At 38.5% G+C, this 21,237-nt stretch overlaps 1 protein-coding gene and 1 long non-coding RNA gene across 2 annotated transcripts in view; both read right to left on the reverse strand.

The window, feature by feature from the left end:
• The window catches only part of Ube2d3 (ubiquitin conjugating enzyme E2 D3), a 31,292-nt gene that overhangs the window by 9,258 nt on the left and 797 nt on the right, over nt 1-21,237 (reverse strand). Inside the window, exons 3-4 of the mRNA XM_063260577.1 lie at nt 2,442-2,505; nt 2,329-2,360 (exon numbers count right to left, since the gene is read on the reverse strand). Coding sequence (XP_063116647.1) covers nt 2,329-2,360; nt 2,442-2,505 — 96 coding nt within the window. The remainder of the gene's footprint in view (nt 1-2,328; nt 2,361-2,441; nt 2,506-21,237) is intronic.
• LOC134478652 (uncharacterized) lies at nt 16,395-21,231 on the reverse strand. Its single transcript, XR_010051395.1, has 2 exons — nt 20,753-21,231; nt 16,395-20,121 (listed from the first exon to the last, which is right to left on the reverse strand). It is a non-coding gene; the product is annotated as an uncharacterized LOC134478652 (long non-coding RNA).

A 21,237-nucleotide genomic window follows, 5' to 3' on the forward strand; every position in this document is an offset into this window, starting at 1 on the left:
AGAGAAAACAAACCAAGGCACCCAGATTGTTATCTGCCTTTATTAGATAAGCACATTTTTGTTAAACACTATAACCACACATTGGCATATACTGGAAAAAAATGTCTTCTATAGCCTGTATTTTAATATAAACAAATATAAAAGGTATCAATTATATACAGAATAAAAACAAAGGTGTTTGGATACTGGAAATCAAACCCATGACCCTGGGCTTGCCAGGGCAGGCACTTAAGCCACAGAGTTAAACCCTTGGCTCAGAAACATTTCCATTTAAAAAATCCAATTCCAGAAGTTTGTACAGGCTTTTGTTTCAGTTTTACACAATCAAGGGGCATGTCTGACTGCTTCTGAATAAAGACAATTCATTAGCCCACTGATGAAAATCTAACTTCACTTGCATTAACAACAAAACAAAAACCCTTTCCCTAAGGGCTGTTATGTTACACTACAATATTGCAGCAAAAAGGAAAAATTAATAAACGTATACTACCCAAGAAAAAGTCTTGATTACCAACCCTTGAATACCATGTCAATACTGACAAGTAACTCTGATAATGAGACCACCCTAAAGTACCCTTGGAATCCACTGTATCTGGGCAAACTACTTTTTTTTTTTAACCGAATTCTCTATCGGAAAATGGGTAATGGTATAAATGTGCATAATGGTATAAATGGTAATCTATAATGGAAAATTCTAGGTTACAAAAGGAACTGCCGTGCCAGGGATTTAGCTCAGTGGCTTAAGTGCCCATCTGGCAAGTGTGAAGTCAAGACAGTTCAGTCCCCGGTACTAAACGAACAGTACACCAAAAGGAACTACTAACAAATTTAGGTATGGAGCCAGGGGTTTAGCTCAGTGGCACAAATACCTGCCTGGCAAGTGCAAGGTCTTGAGTTCAAGAAAGAAAGAAAGAAAAGTAAAGAAAATTTAGGTACAAAAGTAAAAGCGAACCAGGTAAGGACTATGCCAAGAGGTAGACACCACCTCAAAAGGGAAGGCAGCTATTAATGTATCTCAAGTCACTGTTGCTTATGGAATAAAGACTCAGTTTTTATTCAAAGACTGCTAAACTTTAAAATATCCTGTAGGTCAAGTGGGGCAATACTTAAAAGGCGTATTAATAAATATAAATACTGATTTAGATAAACGTGTTTAAAATAAAATCTAAAACAGTAAATACAGTGCCTCAACAAACTTAAATTCATGGTAAATTTCTTCCACCCAGCTCCTTAACATTATTCCTATTAGCCATCTTATACTTTAAACACTTGTCTTTATGCTCTTTATCTTCCTAGCCTTTAATTTCCTGAAGGATTGGCAGGGATCTTCTCTATTATGTTCATTTGTGTCTTTATATAGCAGTATTGTGCATATATAGCAGTATTAAGACAGGGACATGAGGTAGGTGTGGTAGTGCAAAAACAAAAACAAAAAGAAGTAACTAAGGTGTTCAAGTCAGAACTGCTCAATAGATACTTATTGATCCAATGCAATAAGGCAACTCTTCCAAAGGCACATTCTCCTTTAATGACCACTTACTTTCCCACCTGGTACACTGTTACTGTAAGTAAAAAGGAGGAAATGCACAGAGCTTCTGGTAAAATATGCATGTATTAAATAGAAGTTCCCTAAGTTAAAAAAAAAAAAAAAGTTAAAAGTTATTTATGTAAGGTAGTCTTGCCCATGATATTTTTTTGATGCCCTCTAACTCTCTTAAAATTCTTAGATGGTATCCAGAATTCCAAATATTCAATCTCCCTGCTTATCTACCCACAACAGAAATAAAATTTTGCTACATTCAAAATATCATTTTGCCTGCATTTAAATTGTATAAAACTGTATGTTAGGCTGGGGATTTAGCTCAGCGGCATAAGCACCTGCCTTGCAAGCAGGCAGGTTGTGAGTTCGATCCCTGGTACTAATAAAAATGAAAAAGAGAAAAAAACAAAACAAAACAAAAAACACTATGTTATATACAAAATAGAGTATCAAATTAACACAAATAGACTATTACCTTTACAACTCATGATAGAAGTAGAGGCCAGTAAATTTTAAGCAAGAAGCTACTCAGTGACAAGAGGTTTCTCATTGCTACGAAGAAAAACTGGACTGTGGCAAACAGGGACTTGGTGGCCATGGCACTGTGCTCCACACCACTATGGGGGCGGGGGGAGATAATTCCTAATTTTTCTTTCAAATGCAATACAATTATGGCATAATCAAAACAAGGTAACTATATAAGAAACCTAGACCAAGTTAAAAATCACAATCAGATCAATACTGGATTTTTCAATTGCAAGCAAAATTTTTAAATTCTTAATACTTACAGGTCCCATAATTGTGGCTTGCCAATGAAACACTGTAAAAAGAAAAAATATTATCGTCTTAGTATCTCAAAACTTTCAAGTTAGCTATAGAAATCAATTTAGAAGTTACTTACTATCATCCCCAACTGGGCCTGCAGAACATTGTGCTGGAGGGTCACGGGCCAAATCACTAAGTTCCTACACCAAGAAAGAAAACAATGGGTCATGTAATATAATGTAATTTAACACAAGCAAATAAATACAGTCAAATAAGGGAGGCATGGTGCTGCATGCCTGAAATACCAACACTCAGGAGACAGAGGCAAGAGAACCTCAAGTTCAAGCAAGGCCTGTCTAGAATATGTAAGACACTGTTTTCAAAAAGACCAAGCAAGTAAATCATCAGAGTAGAAAGCAAGGGGTACTGGAGGTGACAATGACTTAAAGCATGTTAAATCCATGAACACATTTGCCAAAATGAAACACTCATCTATATGACCAATATATTCACATGTGCAAATTACATATACACACATATATACAAAGACATGGTGGGAAAAAAATCCTATTTCCTGATACAATGGCTCAGCACCTTGACACAACCACACACTGACATATGCTGCCCTCACCAATAGGGGCAATCTGTACCATGCACACCAATTTGAGTCAGCTGGGGTAATCCCTGAGTGACTATGAACCAGTGAGCAGTCATTAATTTGCAGAGAGAAATATTCAGAACATCCCTTTCTCAGGGAAAGCAAATTAGTGAGCAGAAGACATACGCACAGAACTAAGCAGAGACAATAGAATGTGCGAGCCTGAGTCCTGTCTGGTAGACTAAGCACATTCCATACAATACTTCACCTGGCCCTTGTTCCTTCAGCAAATACTAAATGCTGGCCAGTACACGCCAGACATTGTCCTCCGTAGATGGAGCATCAGCACCCAACAAAATCTAAGCCATCAAGATAGAAAACAATAAACTGAATCTTTAAAAAAAAAAAGTTGGGTCGGGGCTGGGGATTTAGCTCAGCAGCATAAGCGCCTGCCTTGCAAGCAGGCAGTCATGAGTTTCGATCCCTGTTGCCGATAAAAAGGAAAAAGACCAAAAAAAAAAAAAAAAAGTTGGGTCAATACTTTCCATTTACTTCTATCCCATCCTTTAAAGGACATACAGTCATGACTCAAAATATATTCCACTAGAAAAGACAAAACCTAAGTAACCCTACATTCAGTCACTGGAATAAAGTAGGAAGCATTGTCCGGTGATCACACCTCAATAACACGAAATTCTGATGCAGAGCACTGAGGCTCACAACTTGAGAACTTCAAACAAAAAGAGTGCAGGGTGTCTGTCACCTGCTAACCTTCCAGACCACCACCAAGGCATTTTTTTTTTCATTTTTATCGGTACCAGGGATCAAACTCTCGACCACCTGCTTGCAAGGCAGGTGCTTAGGCCGCTGAGCTAAATCCCCAGCTTTTGTTCGTCCTGAACCACACTTCTAACCGTTTACAGATCCCATTTTCCATGATAAAAACCTCTCATAGGACTAAGTGCCCTTTCATAGTCAATCCCCCCACCCCAACTTTTTTTGTTTTGAAAGAGGGTCTCATTATGCAGTTCAGGCTGGCCTTTAGCTTTGTAGCCCAGGCTGGTCTGGAACCCTCAATGATCCTCCTTGCCTCAGCCTCCTGAGTGCTAGGATTACAGGTGTGAGCCACCGCATGTGGCTACTCAATCTTACTATTTCAATTAACTTTGTCTTTTATGTAACAGCAATTGTAACTATTCTCAAAATTCTAACTTCGGGAGAATTTATTTTTCAACACAGAAAAATATTTGTTCTTAGCAAAACATGAAATTTCTGCAATTCATTATGAACTAATTAACCCCAAATACCTGTACGCACAAAAAGAAGGCACTTTTAAGTTGTCTCCTTATTAGGCTTTCTTCTTAATTTAAAATGGGAGCCACCTTACAAAGAATATAACCAATGTCTCAATCATCAAAAATAAAAAAACATAGGGGCCAAGGATACAGTTCAGTGGCACTGTGCCTGCCCAGCCAGTTCAAGTCACGAGAGTTTGATTCCCAGCACCAAAAATTTAAAAAATAAACACGTCTATAATTCTTTAATCACAAATACCAGACCACCGTTGGCAAGCCAGCGAAATTCCATCTCAAAATAAAATTTAAAAACATATGGGACTGTAGAGAGAGTGGTCTAAAGCCTGGGGCTTCCAGACCCAGTACCAAAAACACAGACCAAAATGGTAAGCCAAACTAATGTTGATGCACTACTGCATCGAACATTTTCAAACAAGTTAAATTCCCCCCAAAATATATTCAAACCCAGGAGTCACTTTTTAAATTCTCTTCCAATAATCCATTCATCGTTAAGGACAGAAATACAACTACATGGATTTTTTTTTTTTTTTTTTTAAATCGGTACCGGGGATCTAAACTCATGACTGTCTGCTTGCAAAGCAGGCGCTTATGTCGCTGAGCTAAATCCCCAGCCCCGGATTTTTTTTTTTTTTTTTTTTTTTTGAGATACGGTTTTGCTATGCAGTTCAGGCTGGCTTCAAATTCTCAAAGATCCTCCTGCCTCAGCCTCTTGACTGCTGGGATTACAGGCATGTGCCAACCATACCTGGTTAGATTTTTCTTTAAATTACTGGTATGGTCTTTATTTCTCATTGCAAAGTTAAAATATATGAATAGAAGAATATTCAGAATAAGCTCCCCTGCCCTGGAGAGTACAAAGAAAAAAAATTTAAATTCTACAGTAACTACTTTGTGGAAAATGTATGATCTTGTATCACTGAATACAGGAAATAAGCAAGTTTGTGTATAACTACCACAGAAGAGTAACTATTCAGAAACACCTATAATACGCTTTTGCTAACTCTAGAAATCCAGGCATCTCTTCTTTATACTACTGTATAATTAGTTCTGTCTGCAGAAAACATTTCATCTAGCCATGTGCTTATCCAAATCTCATGCATTTGCTATAAAGAACCAAGAGATTACTAGCCTTCAGTGTAGCAAATTAAATGCTTTTATTAGTGCAAAGTCAATTTTTATTAAAAATTTAAGTATAGAGCTTTTAAATTTACTGATTCCCATGACAGAGCCATAATTTATTTCACACTGCCAAGTAGCTCCAACTTGAATCCAACTGTTCTTACCAGCTTGAAGCCGATGGTACACGCATGACTGTCCCATCAGGCAGCCTGCATTGCTACTTGGGATATCAGATTACAATACAAAGAAAGGCATTTAGTGGATGAGATGTCATCACAGTATAGTTCCTTCAAGGAAAGCATTACAATGGCACAGAAATTTGTTAGATAATCCATAATACAGCATTTATTAATACTATATTGTACATATCAGCAATGAGGTAATGTGTAAGATTTCCATGTTAAAATTTTAAAAATTACAGATAAATTATAAATTTTATTTAATGAAGTATATTGGTTGATTACTATAGTATTTTAAATAGGTAAATAGTACTCATATTTACATCTGGGCAATAATTACTGAAATTCAAGCAACTAACTAGGTTCAGCCCATTTATACTTATATTAAGTTTACTAGTCTAGTAAAAAGGCTGATAAAAGTCATTAGATCCACTACCAATGGTACAAGCCACCAGATGGGAGGACAGTTAGACATGTAGTACTACACCAGAGGTTCAAGTTAGCAGGAAGATGTTTAAGTAATCAACAAGGAAAAAAAAAAAGATCCAAATTGAGGTTTTAGAGAACTTAAAGGGTTTCCTAAGTGACTGATGGAAAGCCAGACTTCCTCTAGTGCCCTGGCACACCTTCTTCCTCATTTTTTGTTCCAGGTTTTTCAGCAATGTAGAATTAGCTGAGATGTAGTCAGGAGACCTGCACTTTCTAGGGTTTCTAACCTCTGGCCTCACCTATAATTAACACACGAGTGAGTTTTAACAACAGAAAGCAAAGATGAAGACCGACAATAACAACGCTGTTTTGGTTGACATGTTCCTATCAGGTGTGCTGTGGTAGGTGACTCTGGACAGAGAGCCAACAGAGTTGTACGTGAACAAGAAAAGGGGGATAAGGTACCTCAAAAAGCCAAGCTTTTGCATAAGACAACTATTTTCATTACTTGGTAATACTGCAGGGGTTTTGTTTGTTTGTTTTTTGGTCTTTTTCGTTTTTATCGGTACCAGGGACTGAACTCACGACTGCCTGCTTGCAAGGCAGGGGCTTACGCCGCTGAGCTAAATCCCCAGCCCCCTGTTTTTCATCTTTTTAAGACAGGGTCTCATTAGTAGTTCATTGATGGCCTTGAGCTCACTTTGTAGCCCAGGTTGGTCTCTTTAATTAGCTAGGATCCTCAGGCCTCAGCCTCTTGAGTGTTGATTGTAAGCCATGTGTCACCACACTAGGCTGCAGTTGTTTTTTGGGATGGGATCTTGAGCTCAGGCTGGTCTTTAACTCACCATGTAGCCCAAGCTGGCCTCAAACTTGCAGAGATTACAGTGTGTGTGACTTAACATTGCAGTTCTAGATACTCTCCCTTCCCTTTTGCAATACTGCAGAATGAACCCAGCGCTTTCACACAGTGACCTCTTCATCCTATTTTATTTTTTGAAATACGATTTCCTTAATTTGATAAAATGTCCAATTTCCAATCTTTCTTAGCCTTCCAAAATGCAGAGATTTCAGGCTCGTATCAACCACACCTGGTGTCTATGTTTCCTTCCTGAATTTTTATGTCATTATATTAAAAAAAGGATATATCAAATACAACATCAGAACAAAAATTTTACAAAGCTTAATGCCAATTTTATACCAGCTTCAGATGTTTCAAGTAGATGATCTGAGTCTTTTCATTCATTACACAGAATCTAAATAAAATTTTTTAAAGCTCATTTCACATGAGACAAAACATTGTGAATCTAGTACACAAGCAAACTTAATGGAACACAATGTTGTGGTTAAAACAATACTGTTAAACAAAGAAAGTTTAAGCCATCCATGCTGTTGCACACCTGTAATCCCAGCTACTAAAGATACCAAGGCAGAATCATAAGTTTGAGCCAGCCATGGCAATTTAGAGGCAACCTGTTTCAAAATAAAATTTTTTTAAAAAAGGGGCATAGATAGATTGCCATTCTTGCTTTACTAATATTGTTTCTGATTATTTCTGATGCAATCTTAGGACTGCTTTTGCCCACTGCTACTACCCAATTAAAAGAAAGGAAATGAGCACCAATTTAAAATATACTGAAAATCCCCAGAAAAACAAGATGTTGAATACAAATACAACCCAGGCACTGTTCTTTTAACTGTCCAGGAGTCTGGAAAAGTTTCAAGGTCTGATGAACATCTATAAAAAGTGACATAAAGGCCTCATCTTGGTACCTATTTGGGAATGGAGATAAACCACCTGTATTTTGTTTAAATATCTACCAGAATCTTCCAATTAGGACCTCACAGTGGTACAGGAAAAATTCAGCTTTTGAAGTGTTTAGCAAGTTGGAGTAACTTACACAGCCTGAAAACTGGAATATTTTGGGTGATGAATCTATCTCTACAAAACTCAGGAACTGAGTAAATGATTTAAGATTCAATAATATGCAAATGTAACCGATTTACTTCAATTTATAGGGAAACTATTTTAACTGGGCAAGCCCATACTCTGCACCACTACAGAGAGGATTTACAACATAAACATACTTCTCAAAATATTAAAAAGAATACTATTTTGCAACAAAATTTCTGGAGAAAATCCGTTTGAACATATGTGAAAACTTCAGCTGAAATGTCATTTCAAATTTTAAAAAGCTGGCCTGCAGTCCCTTAATCTCAGCACTGTGGCTGAAACAGGATAGTCAAGCAACCTAATGAGATCTCGGCTCAGCTTAAAAATATAGAAAGTCTGGGAAACTGGGACCACAAGAGTCACAGACTTTACATGATGCAAGATTAGATAGATCAGCCCCTTCCTTAATGCCTGTCTAGGCGAATAAACCCTTGCAAGTTCAGCTTGCTCAAGAATGGAGGCAAACTCAAATAGTTCTAAAATTCTGATCAGCAGAATTACTAAAATTCATCTAAGAACTTAAAAATTTGTTAAAGGAAAATGACATGTGCTTTTTGTTTTAAAAAAAAATCTTACTTACTAGATAAGCAGAAACCAAATTATGTTGGTGATCAGAAAGCTCAAGACTACTTTCAACACTCAATCTACATCTGAAAAGCAGTTTTTGGCAACTTGAATTGATCTGCTTTCTATTGAGCAAATGACTTTTCATAGGCTAGGCCAATTCTCTTTAACAATATATGCCAATTCTATGATCACCCAATTTTTAAAAAATAAGACAATTTGTTTTAATACCATCTAGCTATATACACCCTGCAAGTATTACCAGTAAGAATTAAACAGTCTAATAATAGGCTTTTTCCATGTTCAAACTTACATATCCTCTGGAGAAAAAGGGGAAGTGGAGCATTAAAAAGAACTAAAGACATGTTTGTACATATACAACTTCCCAGAATGAATCTAACCATTAAGTACTACAAATATGTATTAAAATAAAAACTGGGGCTGGTGATTTAGCTCAGCGGCATAAGCGCCTGCCTTGCAAGCAGGCAGTCGTGAGTTCGATTCCCGTACCGATAAAAAGGAAAAAGACCAAAAAAAAAATAAATAAATAAATAAAATAAAAACTTCAAGCATTAAACTGACTTACTAATAAAACTTAAATAAAGCTCTATTTCACTGATCAACAAAAATCAGAAAACAAAAAGAACTCATATAGTCTAATTGCCCCTTTACTGAAGAGGGGGAAAAAGTCCATTTGAAGGTGAATGATTTATCTCCAAACCTCCATTTTTCCTTTTTCATAAAACATGAGGATAAAGATTTGAATATTCAAACATAGTATATGCTCCAAATACACTTTACACACACAAAGTAAATACTCAAAGACAACATTATATAAACACACAAACATGCATTTCCTCCTTAATGTAGCCTTGGTCCAGAGTTTCATTTTTAAACTCAGATCCACTATTTCTTAGGCTTATTTATTTCCCCATCTCTAAAATAAAAATGTCAAAAATATAATGTCTATTTTTAAGTAAGTTTCAAGAATGAGACATAAAGCACTATTACCATTATCTGGCACAAAATGTACTAGGGTACTTAGCTAGCAGACTTATCTACACAATGTCCAAGCTGGAGACAAGGTTTTCTGGGTAAGGGTCTCAGATCATTTATGAAACAGGAGCAAAAAAGCTCTAGTTCTATTAAATCTTTCAGCTATTTGATAGTCTTTATGCTTAGCAGCCCAAAATGTCTAACACCTAAATTTAATTACTAATATCAGTAATTACAAAAAGCTGCCAACTATATTCAAGCTTCTTGTACTGCTCTACCCCACATTAACCTCCTCCCCATTACCCCACCTACACATTAACAAAAGATGGTCCAAATGTCTGAGTATTTGCTTTTTAAAAATATTTGATCCTGAAATTATAATACCTAGTACCAGAAAACTACAGATATTGAGACCATACTGTTTCCAAGTTACTCATATAAATTAAATGTTACTTTTTTCTGCAGTTTATAAGCCTTTAAGTACTAGTATGAATCATTCCTTTAAGAGTAAAACTTTAACGAATTGACAGATTCTCAGTTCACTTCCTATAATTTCAGAACTTGTTACTCTCACATCATTTTTGAGAGGGGATATCATCACTATATTGCCCAGGTAGGCTGAACTCATGATCCTCCTGCCAAAGCTTTCCAGATAGTTGAGATTACAAGCATGAGCCATTGGTCCCAGAATCAATCATGTCCAAGTACTTTTCTTTTTCAAAGTCTGTGACTTAAGATACCACTAAAGTAGTAAATACCACCTAAAATCAGGCCAATGAACTTGAGCATTAAAATCTCCTTTAAAGCAATACAGAAAAATGACCAAGGTAAAATATTTTAAAAATCAAACCCTTTTAAGAAAAAAATCTATTTCCATAGTACCCAAATGATAAGTACACCATGCAGCAGCACCATCACTGTGCTCACAGCAAAGATCTTAACGGGGAAATGTGAGAAACAGAGCTAGTCAGTGCAGATATTCTCTGTAGCAAGACACTATCTACTCAGTGTGACTGCTTCTGCTCCAACATGTGATGGTAGTTCAGGGTGACCGTCAGTTACCCCCAACAGATTCAGTCAGACAAGCAACTCAAATTTGCTCCTTCAGCCTCAGTAATCAGCTTAGGTTTGGAAAGTAATCTAAGCCTGGAACTTGCCCCATCCTTGCCCAAGATTTTCTAAACCAAAGCTGGAAAGGACAACTTTTTTTAAAATCAGGAGCCACAAAGGTAGAGGAACTACTGGCAGGCATGTGCTCTGCAGTCCACAGTGAGGCTGAAAGCCAGAGAGCTCACCCACACAGGGCCAAGAGGTACAAGAGGGACTTAGCAGAGGGACTGTCATGGTTTATGTCTGTGTCCCCCAGACCTCATGAGTTTGCATTGTGCATTTGTTATTCCTTCATTGTCTAGTGCTTGGATTGATGGTGTCAGTGCTCCACCCACAAAAGGGTGGAGCCAGGATGTGATGTAATGGCAGGATGAAGGTGTGTCTTGTTTTTGCTGGTTCCGCTTGCTGTTGGCAGCCACAGCCGCCATGAACTGCAGCCCAGCCATGCCCGCCTACCTTGGAGCCAACTGAGTGAAACCTCCAAAAACTGTAAGAAATAAACCTTTCCTTTCCCAACTTTGGGCTTCAGGTATTTTGTCTCAGCAATGAGTAAAAAGTAACTAAGACAGGGACCCAAATTCTCTTCCCTGAAGGTGGAAGGCTGGTTTCTCTTCATGACTCTGGTTCTTTCTACTAAAGTACTACCTGACAACTTTTACTAAGTATACAGGTTTTTTTAATCTGACTAAAATAACAATGCTTGACTCTAACTGGAAAAGTTGTAAGATATGAAGCAAAATCTCAAAATTTAGGAGGAGGAAGTGATGTCCCACAATGCATAGTAGAACAAGCCTGCAATTCCAGCACCTGGAGGCTGAGGCAGGAGGAATGCTGAAATCAAGGGCTGCCTACACTACATAGTGAGACCATGTCTCAAAAAAAAAAAAGTCATGTACCTTAGCTAAGAGCTTACTTTCAATCTTGAACAGAGACTACAGATTAATTCTATTCCTAAAAAGCATTATGTATATATCAGCTAAAATTTCACCATCAAATCATTCCTATAACCACTACCTCTAGTGTCAAACAAGTTAGGTCTGAAAATACCAACATAAATAAAACCTGAGTATCTTCCCAAAGACTTACGCTAATAGCTAGTAGGCACAATGTTCTCTGAATTTAAAAAAGGTTTATTCAAACTTTGTAGATACTGAAAAGGTTAACTACTTTGTTTTTGTTTTTTGTACCAGGGATCGAAATCACAACCTCATGCTTGCCAGGCAGGCGCTTATGCCACTGAGCTAAATCACCAGGAACTACTAACTTTGTTTGGATATAAAACAGCCATCTGAGTTGAGTCTTAAGAGAGGAATTAGTGCGCATTTGCCATAAAAAGAGGAAGAGAAGCATTAAAGCAAAAAGTCAGGATTGTGAAAGAACATAGGTTGTAAAATGTGCTTGAAGTAAAAAAAAAATGTGCTGGAAGTACTGCAGTCATACACCACAAACAGATACAGTAAGGGAGTGGCGAGAAAGGTCAGTGTGGGAGTCTTTAAAAGGCCTGCGCATATATAAACCAAAGACTGTCCCTAAAAGCAATGGAAGCCACTGATAAGCATTTATGTATCACCTTGATTCCAAAATTAACAGTTTTCTGGGCTAGGGATTTAGTTCAGCTGCATATAAGCACCTGCCTTTGCAAGCGCGCAGTGGTGAATTCAATCACCAGTACCAAAAACTATGACTCAGTGGTACAATGCTTGTGTAACATGATGCATGAGGTCCTGGGTTTGACTCCAAGAAGGGTGGGGAAGGGAGAGTAGGTGAATGAGAACAAAAATAAAGATCTGTAAGTACTCTTCAGGTTGCCTTCCCCCTCCCTCCTCTAAGCAAACATTTTTCTTTGGTCGTTCCTGGATTATCGTATTATGTACAGCAAAGCACTAGGCATCGTGGTGTACATCTGTAATCCCACCATTCAGGAGGCTAAGGCAAGAGAATTGCTGTGAGTTCAAGAATAGCCTGGACTACAGTAAGCGCATGAGGCCAGTCTGAATTCAGAGCAAGAGCCTATTGCAAAAAGCAACAAAAAAAGTACACCATCACTTTCACAGGTTTTAAAATCTTACAACAGTACAAAGCCATTTAAACATCAGAATAGTGGCTCTGAACATTTTAACAAGAACCTGAACTACTGTCCCCTATAACACCCCCACAAAACTTAGCTGGTGAGGTATGCCAGACTTCCCTAACTTTTGTCTTGCCTGACTCACCCTCTACCAACAACAGCTGAGTAGGGACTGTAGTAGGAAATAGCACCAATAATGCTGGCAAGGTATGAACTGTGTTCAGGGGTACAATATCACCCTGACCAGGACCTATAAACACAGGACCCATTTTATGTTAGAGCCTCTCAGCAAAAGGCGTGGGATAATGAAGAGCTAACATGTCTGGTTCTGGGACAGACAGCAAAGTAACACATACAACTTGAAAACAGGAGTAAGGGGGCAGGAGTGGTGCTGGGCTCAGCTGCATAATGGCCTGCCTGGCAAGTTCGAGGTCATGAGTTCGATCCCTGGTACACAAAAAACAAAAAAAGAGGAAGAATGAACGAACAGGAATAAGGAGTTCAAAAAGGTTAGTTTCTCTTGGTGGTGCCTTTACAGCAAAGAATATGTATTTGGCAAATTGGAGGAAAAATTCTTTGGCCACACCAACTCAGGTCTTTCAGTAAATGAATAAAAACCCCGTATTGAACAAGCTATGGAAAACAATGTTTTTCTCAGAATCAGTTTTCACAACTATCCACCACTAGCTTGTCTCTAACTGTACCTAGTGTGGGTGTAGGGTTACCCAAGTTCTCAAGTCAGATGCTTTTAAATGGATGTCAACTGAGAAGGAAAATGGTCATCTGTTCCACTGTAAAAGGAAACTAGAATCACGACCAATTTCCAATGAAGCGCCTACTCAAAAAATTTTCAAAAGCACTTTGCCTAGGATTCTTTCCCTCTTACAAATGACCCTAAAGCCTAAAGGATTCACAGAATCGGGGACAAAAACAGTTTCTAAAATTTGAAGAACTAAAATTGTCAGTTCATTGCTTTCAGGAAATAAAAACAGTGGATGGAAAGAACAGGTTTACAATGGCAGCTGTTAAAATTTCATACTCTGCAGACCACTCCTTTCCCGTAAGCCCTGAAACAGGAAAACACTGTAGTTAAGTGGGGAGACTGGCACACTTGAGGAGCTTTGGCGGAAACACACACCAAAACAGCCAATAAGGGTATATGCTAAGAAACAGTATGGCCTATAAAGACGTTTCTTCTTCAGAGTTCCTTCTTTTGGACATTCTTTTAAGATCTTCCTCAGGCTAGGTATAGCTCAGTGGCACAGCATTTGCCTGACCAAGCCCAAGGCTGCAACTCTGATTCCCAACACCAAAACAACTTGCTATAAACTGCTTCCCCTGAAACTTTCTGCACACCCTCCTAATCTGGTAATCTAACTCTTCTTCCACTGGGAAAATGCTCTTTCTCTGTAAACACCTTGCCTGCAGGGCGGGGTCAAAAGAAGCCAAGGAGACCACACTAAGCCTTTCTCTAACCTAAGCAACTGAAATCTTCAAGCTCTGTGGTTTACTCACCCGGCTAGGTTTAAATACTACAAAGCAATACGGGCACAACAGATCTTACCATCTGAATAGTCTACCTATGTCATGAACACCCAGTGGGCAGCATGGCAAGAACAGACTGGGGCTCAAGATATTTGTTCACCAAGCAAATCCCTCTAACAGGCAAATGAAGAGATGCAGTTTAAGTGGGCATTCTAATCTAGATGTCCAAACAGGTGTGGGCTTGACTATCCCCTTCTTTATTTTTTGTCTTTTTGAAACAATCTTGCTATGCAATTCAGGCTGCCATTGAGCTCACTTTCTAGCCCAGGCTGGTCTCAAACTTGCAACAATCCTGCCTCAGCTTCCCAAATGCTGGGATTACAGGTGTGCACCATCATGCCTGGCTTCCGCTTTTTTATTCTGAAAACAATTATTTTATAAGATTTATCAGGCTTATATACTTCAGAGGAAAATTTCTGCTTTATGTTGATATAGAATCTTTGACAGCTGATTGCTGCAAATGACTATAAAAGGCTGACAGATACAAAACTAATCAGGTTTTTGCTTCTGGGTATATATAGCTCAGCAGTATAAGTACTTTCTGGCAAGCACAAGGTCCCAAGTTCAATTTCAGATTAAAAAAAAAAGCTTCCCTATATTCCCTATCTCCCTCACTCGATGGTAGATGGTATTACCAATGAAGTAACCAACTACAAGAATAGCAAGCCAATGTATTGAAAATGACAAGTGAAAGAATGATGCTGGAAATAAGTTAAGAAATGGCCCTGTACTTACACTCTTTGTATGCCAGAGCAACAAAACCAAAAAGGCAGCCGTTATGAAAACGTTTCCATTACCCACCCTATTACAAGTGTAACTCTATAAACACTAATTTCTCATGACATATTGTAGTTTACTATTTCCAACACTTCCCCAAAGGCTTGTCGAAACTGAACTGAGGTATGGTGTAGTGTAAGACCAAGTCCATGGGCATCACCTCTAGTCATTATCACTAGGTTTCCACAAGAATCTGATACCCTATCTCTGTCATCTATCTTGTATTTCATCACAAAAACAGAATGAGGTAGTAGACTTCCAACGCGCAACTCTGCCACTGCTGAAATCTCATTTCTTGTATTTTACTTATAAACCCAATTCTTTCAGAGGTAAATATGACTTAAAAGATCTGAAACTGGAGTGCAAAAAGAGACAGTCCTTGCACCAAACTTACATCAATAATCAAGGCACACCACGGGATGAGGAATGAGTGCCTTTATGAAGAACTCCAGAGTTGGCCAGGTTAGGCTTTATCTCACTGTCCTTTCAGTTCCCAAGTGCTGGGTCACACTCCAACTTTCTTTAAGCTTAAGGACTGCATGTAGCTTCTGAACACTGTCTACCAGCAACAAGGCACTAACTTCCTATCTACCTATACAATTACAGGTGAGACAAGTAAGCTTGTTTATTCGGCAAGATACTAACAATAGCTCGAATGAACAATAATTTTCTACACTCCTGAAAGTAAGTCACTTAAAATTAAAATGCAGGGGGCTGGGGATTTTACTCAGTGGCATAAGCACCTGCCTTGCAAGCAGGCGGTCATGAGTTCGATCCCTGGTACCAATAAAAAGGAAAAAAAAAATTAAAATGCAGTCCACTAGTAGAAAATATCCGTTAGGTGTGGCAGTACACACCTATAATCTCAGCTATCTTGGGAGGCTAAAGGAAGGATTGCAAATTCTAGGCCAGGCTGAGCAACTTAGCCACTCTCAAAAGAAGGGCTAAAAATGTAGTGCCAGTGGGGAACATTTACTTGCACAGCACATGGCAGGTCCTGAGTTCAAACCCCATTAACATAGAAGAGGGAAGAGAAGACTTAATTATAATTAGCCATGAAATTACAGAAAGGTAGGATAATATTTATAAACACTCCAGTAACAAATAATCAATAAACACCTGAGAGGTCTCCACAAAATTCAGCTATGAAAGTCTATGAAAGTCTATGAAAGCTATGAAAGTCTAGTTGAAATTCTCTAAGATAAAAGTGAAGACTATTACAGTAAACTCAGCAAAAGATAACTACACAATATAAAAACACTAGCCAGGCATGGTGCTGCTCACCTTTAATACAAGCTACTAGAGAAAAGAAAGAATCACAAGGCTGGCCTGGTCAACTGAGGAAGAATCATCTTAAAATACAATTATTCATTATTTATTTGTACTGGAAATTGAACTCATGACCTCACACTTGCCAGGCAGGTGCTATGCTGCTGAGCTATATCCCTAGCCCAAAATTACATTTAAAAAAAAAAAAAAAAAAAAAAAAAGCTAAGCACGTACATCTGAGCTCCCTGGGTTCATCACACCACCACAGACAAAATATTACTGCATTTTCCTCTTTCTCTCCCCAGGTAAGAAGTCCAAGGATACACTCCTGAGAATACATCTTGTCTAATAAAGTAAATTCACTAATAAAATATCAAATGTATCTATCAATTATAGTAATGAAAACTTTAGTTTTGCTAATTTCAAACATGGTTTTGGCAAAGGGAATTAAGTAGTTGTAAAAACAAGCAACACAGTAACAAAAATGTATTCCAAAAAAAGTCCTTTAGATAGGGGAGGGGGTTAAAAAAAAAGTCCTTTAGATAAATGTATCTTTAGTAACAGGCTATCAATATTCCCAACTTCTTTGACATGTAAGTCTTCAAGAACCTAACACAGGCTAGCTTGGTGGTGTATGGCTGTAATTCCAGCGTTTGGGAGGCTCAGGCAGAGATCACCAAGAGTTTCAGGTCAGCCTGAACTACATAGCGAAACCCTGTCTTGAATAAACAAAAGAACCTACTATAAATCTTGAAAAATAAATTGTACAAATAACACTTTTTTTGTACCAGGAATAGAATCTGGGGTCTTGACTTCCAGGCTACACCACTGCGCTAAATCCTGGCTTTATTCATGTTTTTATATTTGCTTTTCTCACTCAAAACAGAGCTGCTTGTGAGCTATATAAGTCTTCCTCATTTTGTATCCTTTGAAACCATTGTGCCAAGTACTGATTAAACAACTATCCTTTTATCCTGGGTTAATTCTTTACCAAAAAGAGACTTCAAAATTCCCCACAGAACTTTTCAAAATTATGTCTATTCTCAGAGAAAATGGTTTTAGTAAGTGTAAGACCTCATGTAGTTCTTTGAACTCTTAACATTCTGGGAAATACAACGCATGGGGCTGGGGATTTAGCTCAGTGGCATAAGCGCCTGCCTTGCAAGCAGGCAGTCATGAGTTCGATTCCCAGTACCGATAAAAAGGAAAAAGACAAAAAAAAAAAAAAAAAAAACCCACATGTCAAAACCCACATATACAATTATATATAATCAGTTCTTACAGGCACTAATACCCTTTAAGTTGCTATTCAAAAACAACTGAAAGAATCTGATGACAACTTAATCTATTAATTTTAAGTTAAATTTTAAAAGTTTAATTTCCTCTTTACAGGAATCATTAATAATTTCTTAGAGAATTTGTAAGAGAAGAGTACACCCTGGACAAGCTCGTAAACCTAAGGATTAACATACACTAGATAGAAGAGTGTGCTCACAACAGTAGGGAAAGAAAAGTTGAGTAATTTTTTATCTGTCAGTAACTGGAATCAACACAGCAGATGACCAAGACCTGCCGAAGGCATAGTGTCACAGTCAGTCATCCTTTCTCATATTAAATAGTAAGGTCATTATCCGATCTGCATTCCCCAGTCACACAACTATTCCATGTATTCAGTTGGTTAGCTATGTGCAAGTACTGACATTACCACTAAGACACCCAAGACTTAGGCTAGCCAGCCTATAGACAGCTTAGGAACAAGAAGTGTATTTTGTTCACGCTAAGATACCTCTACATAAAACAGGCAAAAACAGTTTCTGGCGCTTAAGGAATTAAAATTCACTCCTTTCAAAAAATTTATATTAGGGGCTGGGGATTTAGCTCAGCAACATAAGCGCCTGCCTTGCAAGCAGGCAGTCGTGAGTTCGATCCCTGGTACCGGTAAAAACGAAAAAAGACAAAAAAAAATTTATATTAATTTACAAATTAGCTAGACTCTAAAAGTAAATCTACTTCCCCAGTTACTTAAACATGAGCTAGAAGTTCTTTTCAGTAATACTAAAATCACACTATAGAAACTGAGACAGTCCAGAGCTTGACCTTTTTGACATGTACATGACTTGAATCTCAGCCACTTCCTAGCTGTGTGACAAGTTAACGGAACCTCTCTGCATTACCTCAGCCATAAAAATGGAGTATTTCACCTCTCATATGGTTGTCTTGAAGACTAATAGGGCTTAAAGACTATTTGGTATATAGCTGAGGCTTTGTCTTACATATGTGGTACATGTAAAAAAAACATCTTTTGAGGTTAGCTCTGTAGTTGAGAATACAGCCAGACCCTCATGGCCTGGGTTCTAATCCCAGCTATCACAGGATCCTAGATGTTTTTCTTCCCCTTAACCTCTGCTCTAGTTTCTGATTTGAAAGTGTAGACAACTGTACTACTTCCTACATTTGTTACAAGATCAAATTAGTATAAGTTGTTTCAAGTAGTTTTAACACACTGAAAACCTGAGTTAGTTACCCCCTTACTGACACCAAACTCTGGGCCTTGCACTGAGAGAGGGACAGATCCACAGTCCTATATTTTTTGAGATAGTATCTCATTGTGTACTTCAGACTGGCCTTAAACACACTAAGTGCAGGTTGGGCCTGATACTCCTCAATACTGGGCAGTGATACTCCTGCTTCAGTGTCCCAAGTACTTGGATTACAGGAATGTGCCACAAGGCTGGCCCTGAGTTTTTCTTTCAGGCTTACTTCAGGTCAGATTTGGGGCATGGGGTTAAAAAAAAAAAAAAAAAAAAAAAAACCGCTATAGTCAAACATTTTCCAAAACCTATATACTATATAATCACAATATATGGCCCTAATCATTGATCTATTGCCACGATCAATCAATTTAGTGTTTTTACTTTTTTGATTCCTGTTGTCCAACAGTCCTATCTGGGATCATTCTACAGTTGATTGGGCTGGGCATTTAGCTCAGCGGCATAAGTGCCTGCCTGGCAAGTGCTAGATCATGGGTTGGATCCCCAGTACTCAAAAAAAAAAAAAAAAAAAAAAAAAAAAAAAAAAAAAAAAAAAAAAAAAAAAAAAAAAAAACCTTTGCACTTTAGTACAATACTGAGAACTACAGACATCTTTTTTAAGGCCTTCTAAACATAAGTACAAATACACAACAAAAAAAATCACTGACATCAATGGCCACTCTAGCCCTTTACAATAAAGCATTCCTCTTCAAAACTGTTTGCGAAAAATGACTGGATCTTTCTCCCACTCCTTGTGTGATATTGGAGATAGAACCCAGGGCCTTTTAACTTTTAGATTATACTGTATTTTTTAAAAACTTGCTCATGTGATTAGACAGTAATGGGTGAAAGAAACAGCAAACCATTTATGCAGTCTTAATTTTTTTTTTACAGGTTGAGTTAACCATGTACCACAAACACTGGGTTAAGTCTTTTTGAAAAGACTTCAAATCTCAGTATTATGTAATCCTTTAAAATATTTAGATCATCAACAACCTGGCACATTAACTAAAACTACTAAACTACCAAGATTCTTTTAGAAAGTTTCCAAGAATTACACATTGTGATCTTATGACAAGTGTACCAAGATCCTGTTCAAAATCACACATTACATTTAACCCGAATGATGCTTCATGTTTTCTGTGCTGCCCTCCCCGTGTCTAAAACAGTACATGGTGCCTTAACTATGAGGGCAAAGCTATTTACTGTTCATATGTAACAACCATCTCACAGAAACCCACGAATAAGCTTGCTCAACGATAGGAACACTAAAACGTTTTTGCCCAATGTTCACTCTTAACCACTGCCATCCTGCCTCTCTAGAGCTTTTAAATTAAAATGGTGTCACAGCAGCTGGGTATCACCTGTAAAAGAAAAAAAATCAGTGAGACCTTCCCTCCAGTGTTGTCTGTTCCACATGTATAAAATGCAGTGGGGCTCTGAGAATATTGTACGTTGTAATCGCCTTAACTAATTTCTCACAGATACAACACTCTGAAATGTATTGACTATGATGTCTCTGTATTAACCATACTATAAATACAACTATGTTTAATTTGGCCCCCTCAAAGTAGTCACTGAAAAGTTATCACTTAAAATCTGAAAGCCTTAAACCCTACTTTTTCTTCCTTTCCTTGCGTCTCCAAAATACAGATTCGAGCACTTTTATTAACCCACTGTGACAGTATAATGATCTAAACGAATTCAAGATTTAAGCATCAATGAGTTAAAGCAAATTTTTTCTTCTATAAAGCACCAGTTTTGCCACTTAAAACTCCAAAGCCGTACCTACTAAATAACTGCAAGTTAGTAAGATCAGATCTATTTTAATAACCAATTCCTTCTATGTACGTCTTAAAAAGTATCCTCAAAGTTTTTAACCTACATCTCCCAATTTCCCGTAAGGCTGAAATTTGTTCCCTCATATGTTTTTCAAGTTAACTGTAAATACTCCACCCTCCTTGATTGTGCAAGAACCAAATACACTACACATACGCAAGACACAAAAAGACGACTCCAAGAGGTCGAATTCTGGTGAGGGCAGGGAGAACCCAAGCCGAGGCCGAGACGGGATACAAAAGTTACCCCCTGACAAAGAATAGACCCCACACTATTAGGAACGGAAACGCCGGAAAGGGCCTGAGCCGGCGACAGCCGGCGCCATCTTAAGATGCGGGACAGAAGTTGGGGCAGAACCGAGACTGAACGGGGTGGGGACCCTCGCTCCCGACCCGAGCGCGCTGGAGCCGGGTCCCAGGTGAGCGGCGGGAGCCCCGCTCGGGCGGCGCGGCCCAGACCCCCACCGGCCCCCGGCGCTGCGATGCCCCCCGGCCAGCCCGCCGCTCACCCTGCGGCCCGGTTCCGGGGACTCCGCCCGGCCCGACCCCCACCCGAAGCAGCCCTGGCTGCCGAGCCCCTCCGTCCCCACACGGGCTTCCGGGCCGCCCAGCCAAACTCCCCCCGCGCCCGCCAGGCCCTAC

Source organism: Cavia porcellus, unplaced genomic scaffold (genome assembly GCF_034190915.1).
Source record: "Cavia porcellus strain 051 isolate PalLab524CR breed Dunkin Hartley unplaced genomic scaffold, mCavPor4.1 scaffold_14, whole genome shotgun sequence".
NCBI lineage: Eukaryota > Metazoa > Chordata > Mammalia > Rodentia > Caviidae > Cavia > Cavia porcellus.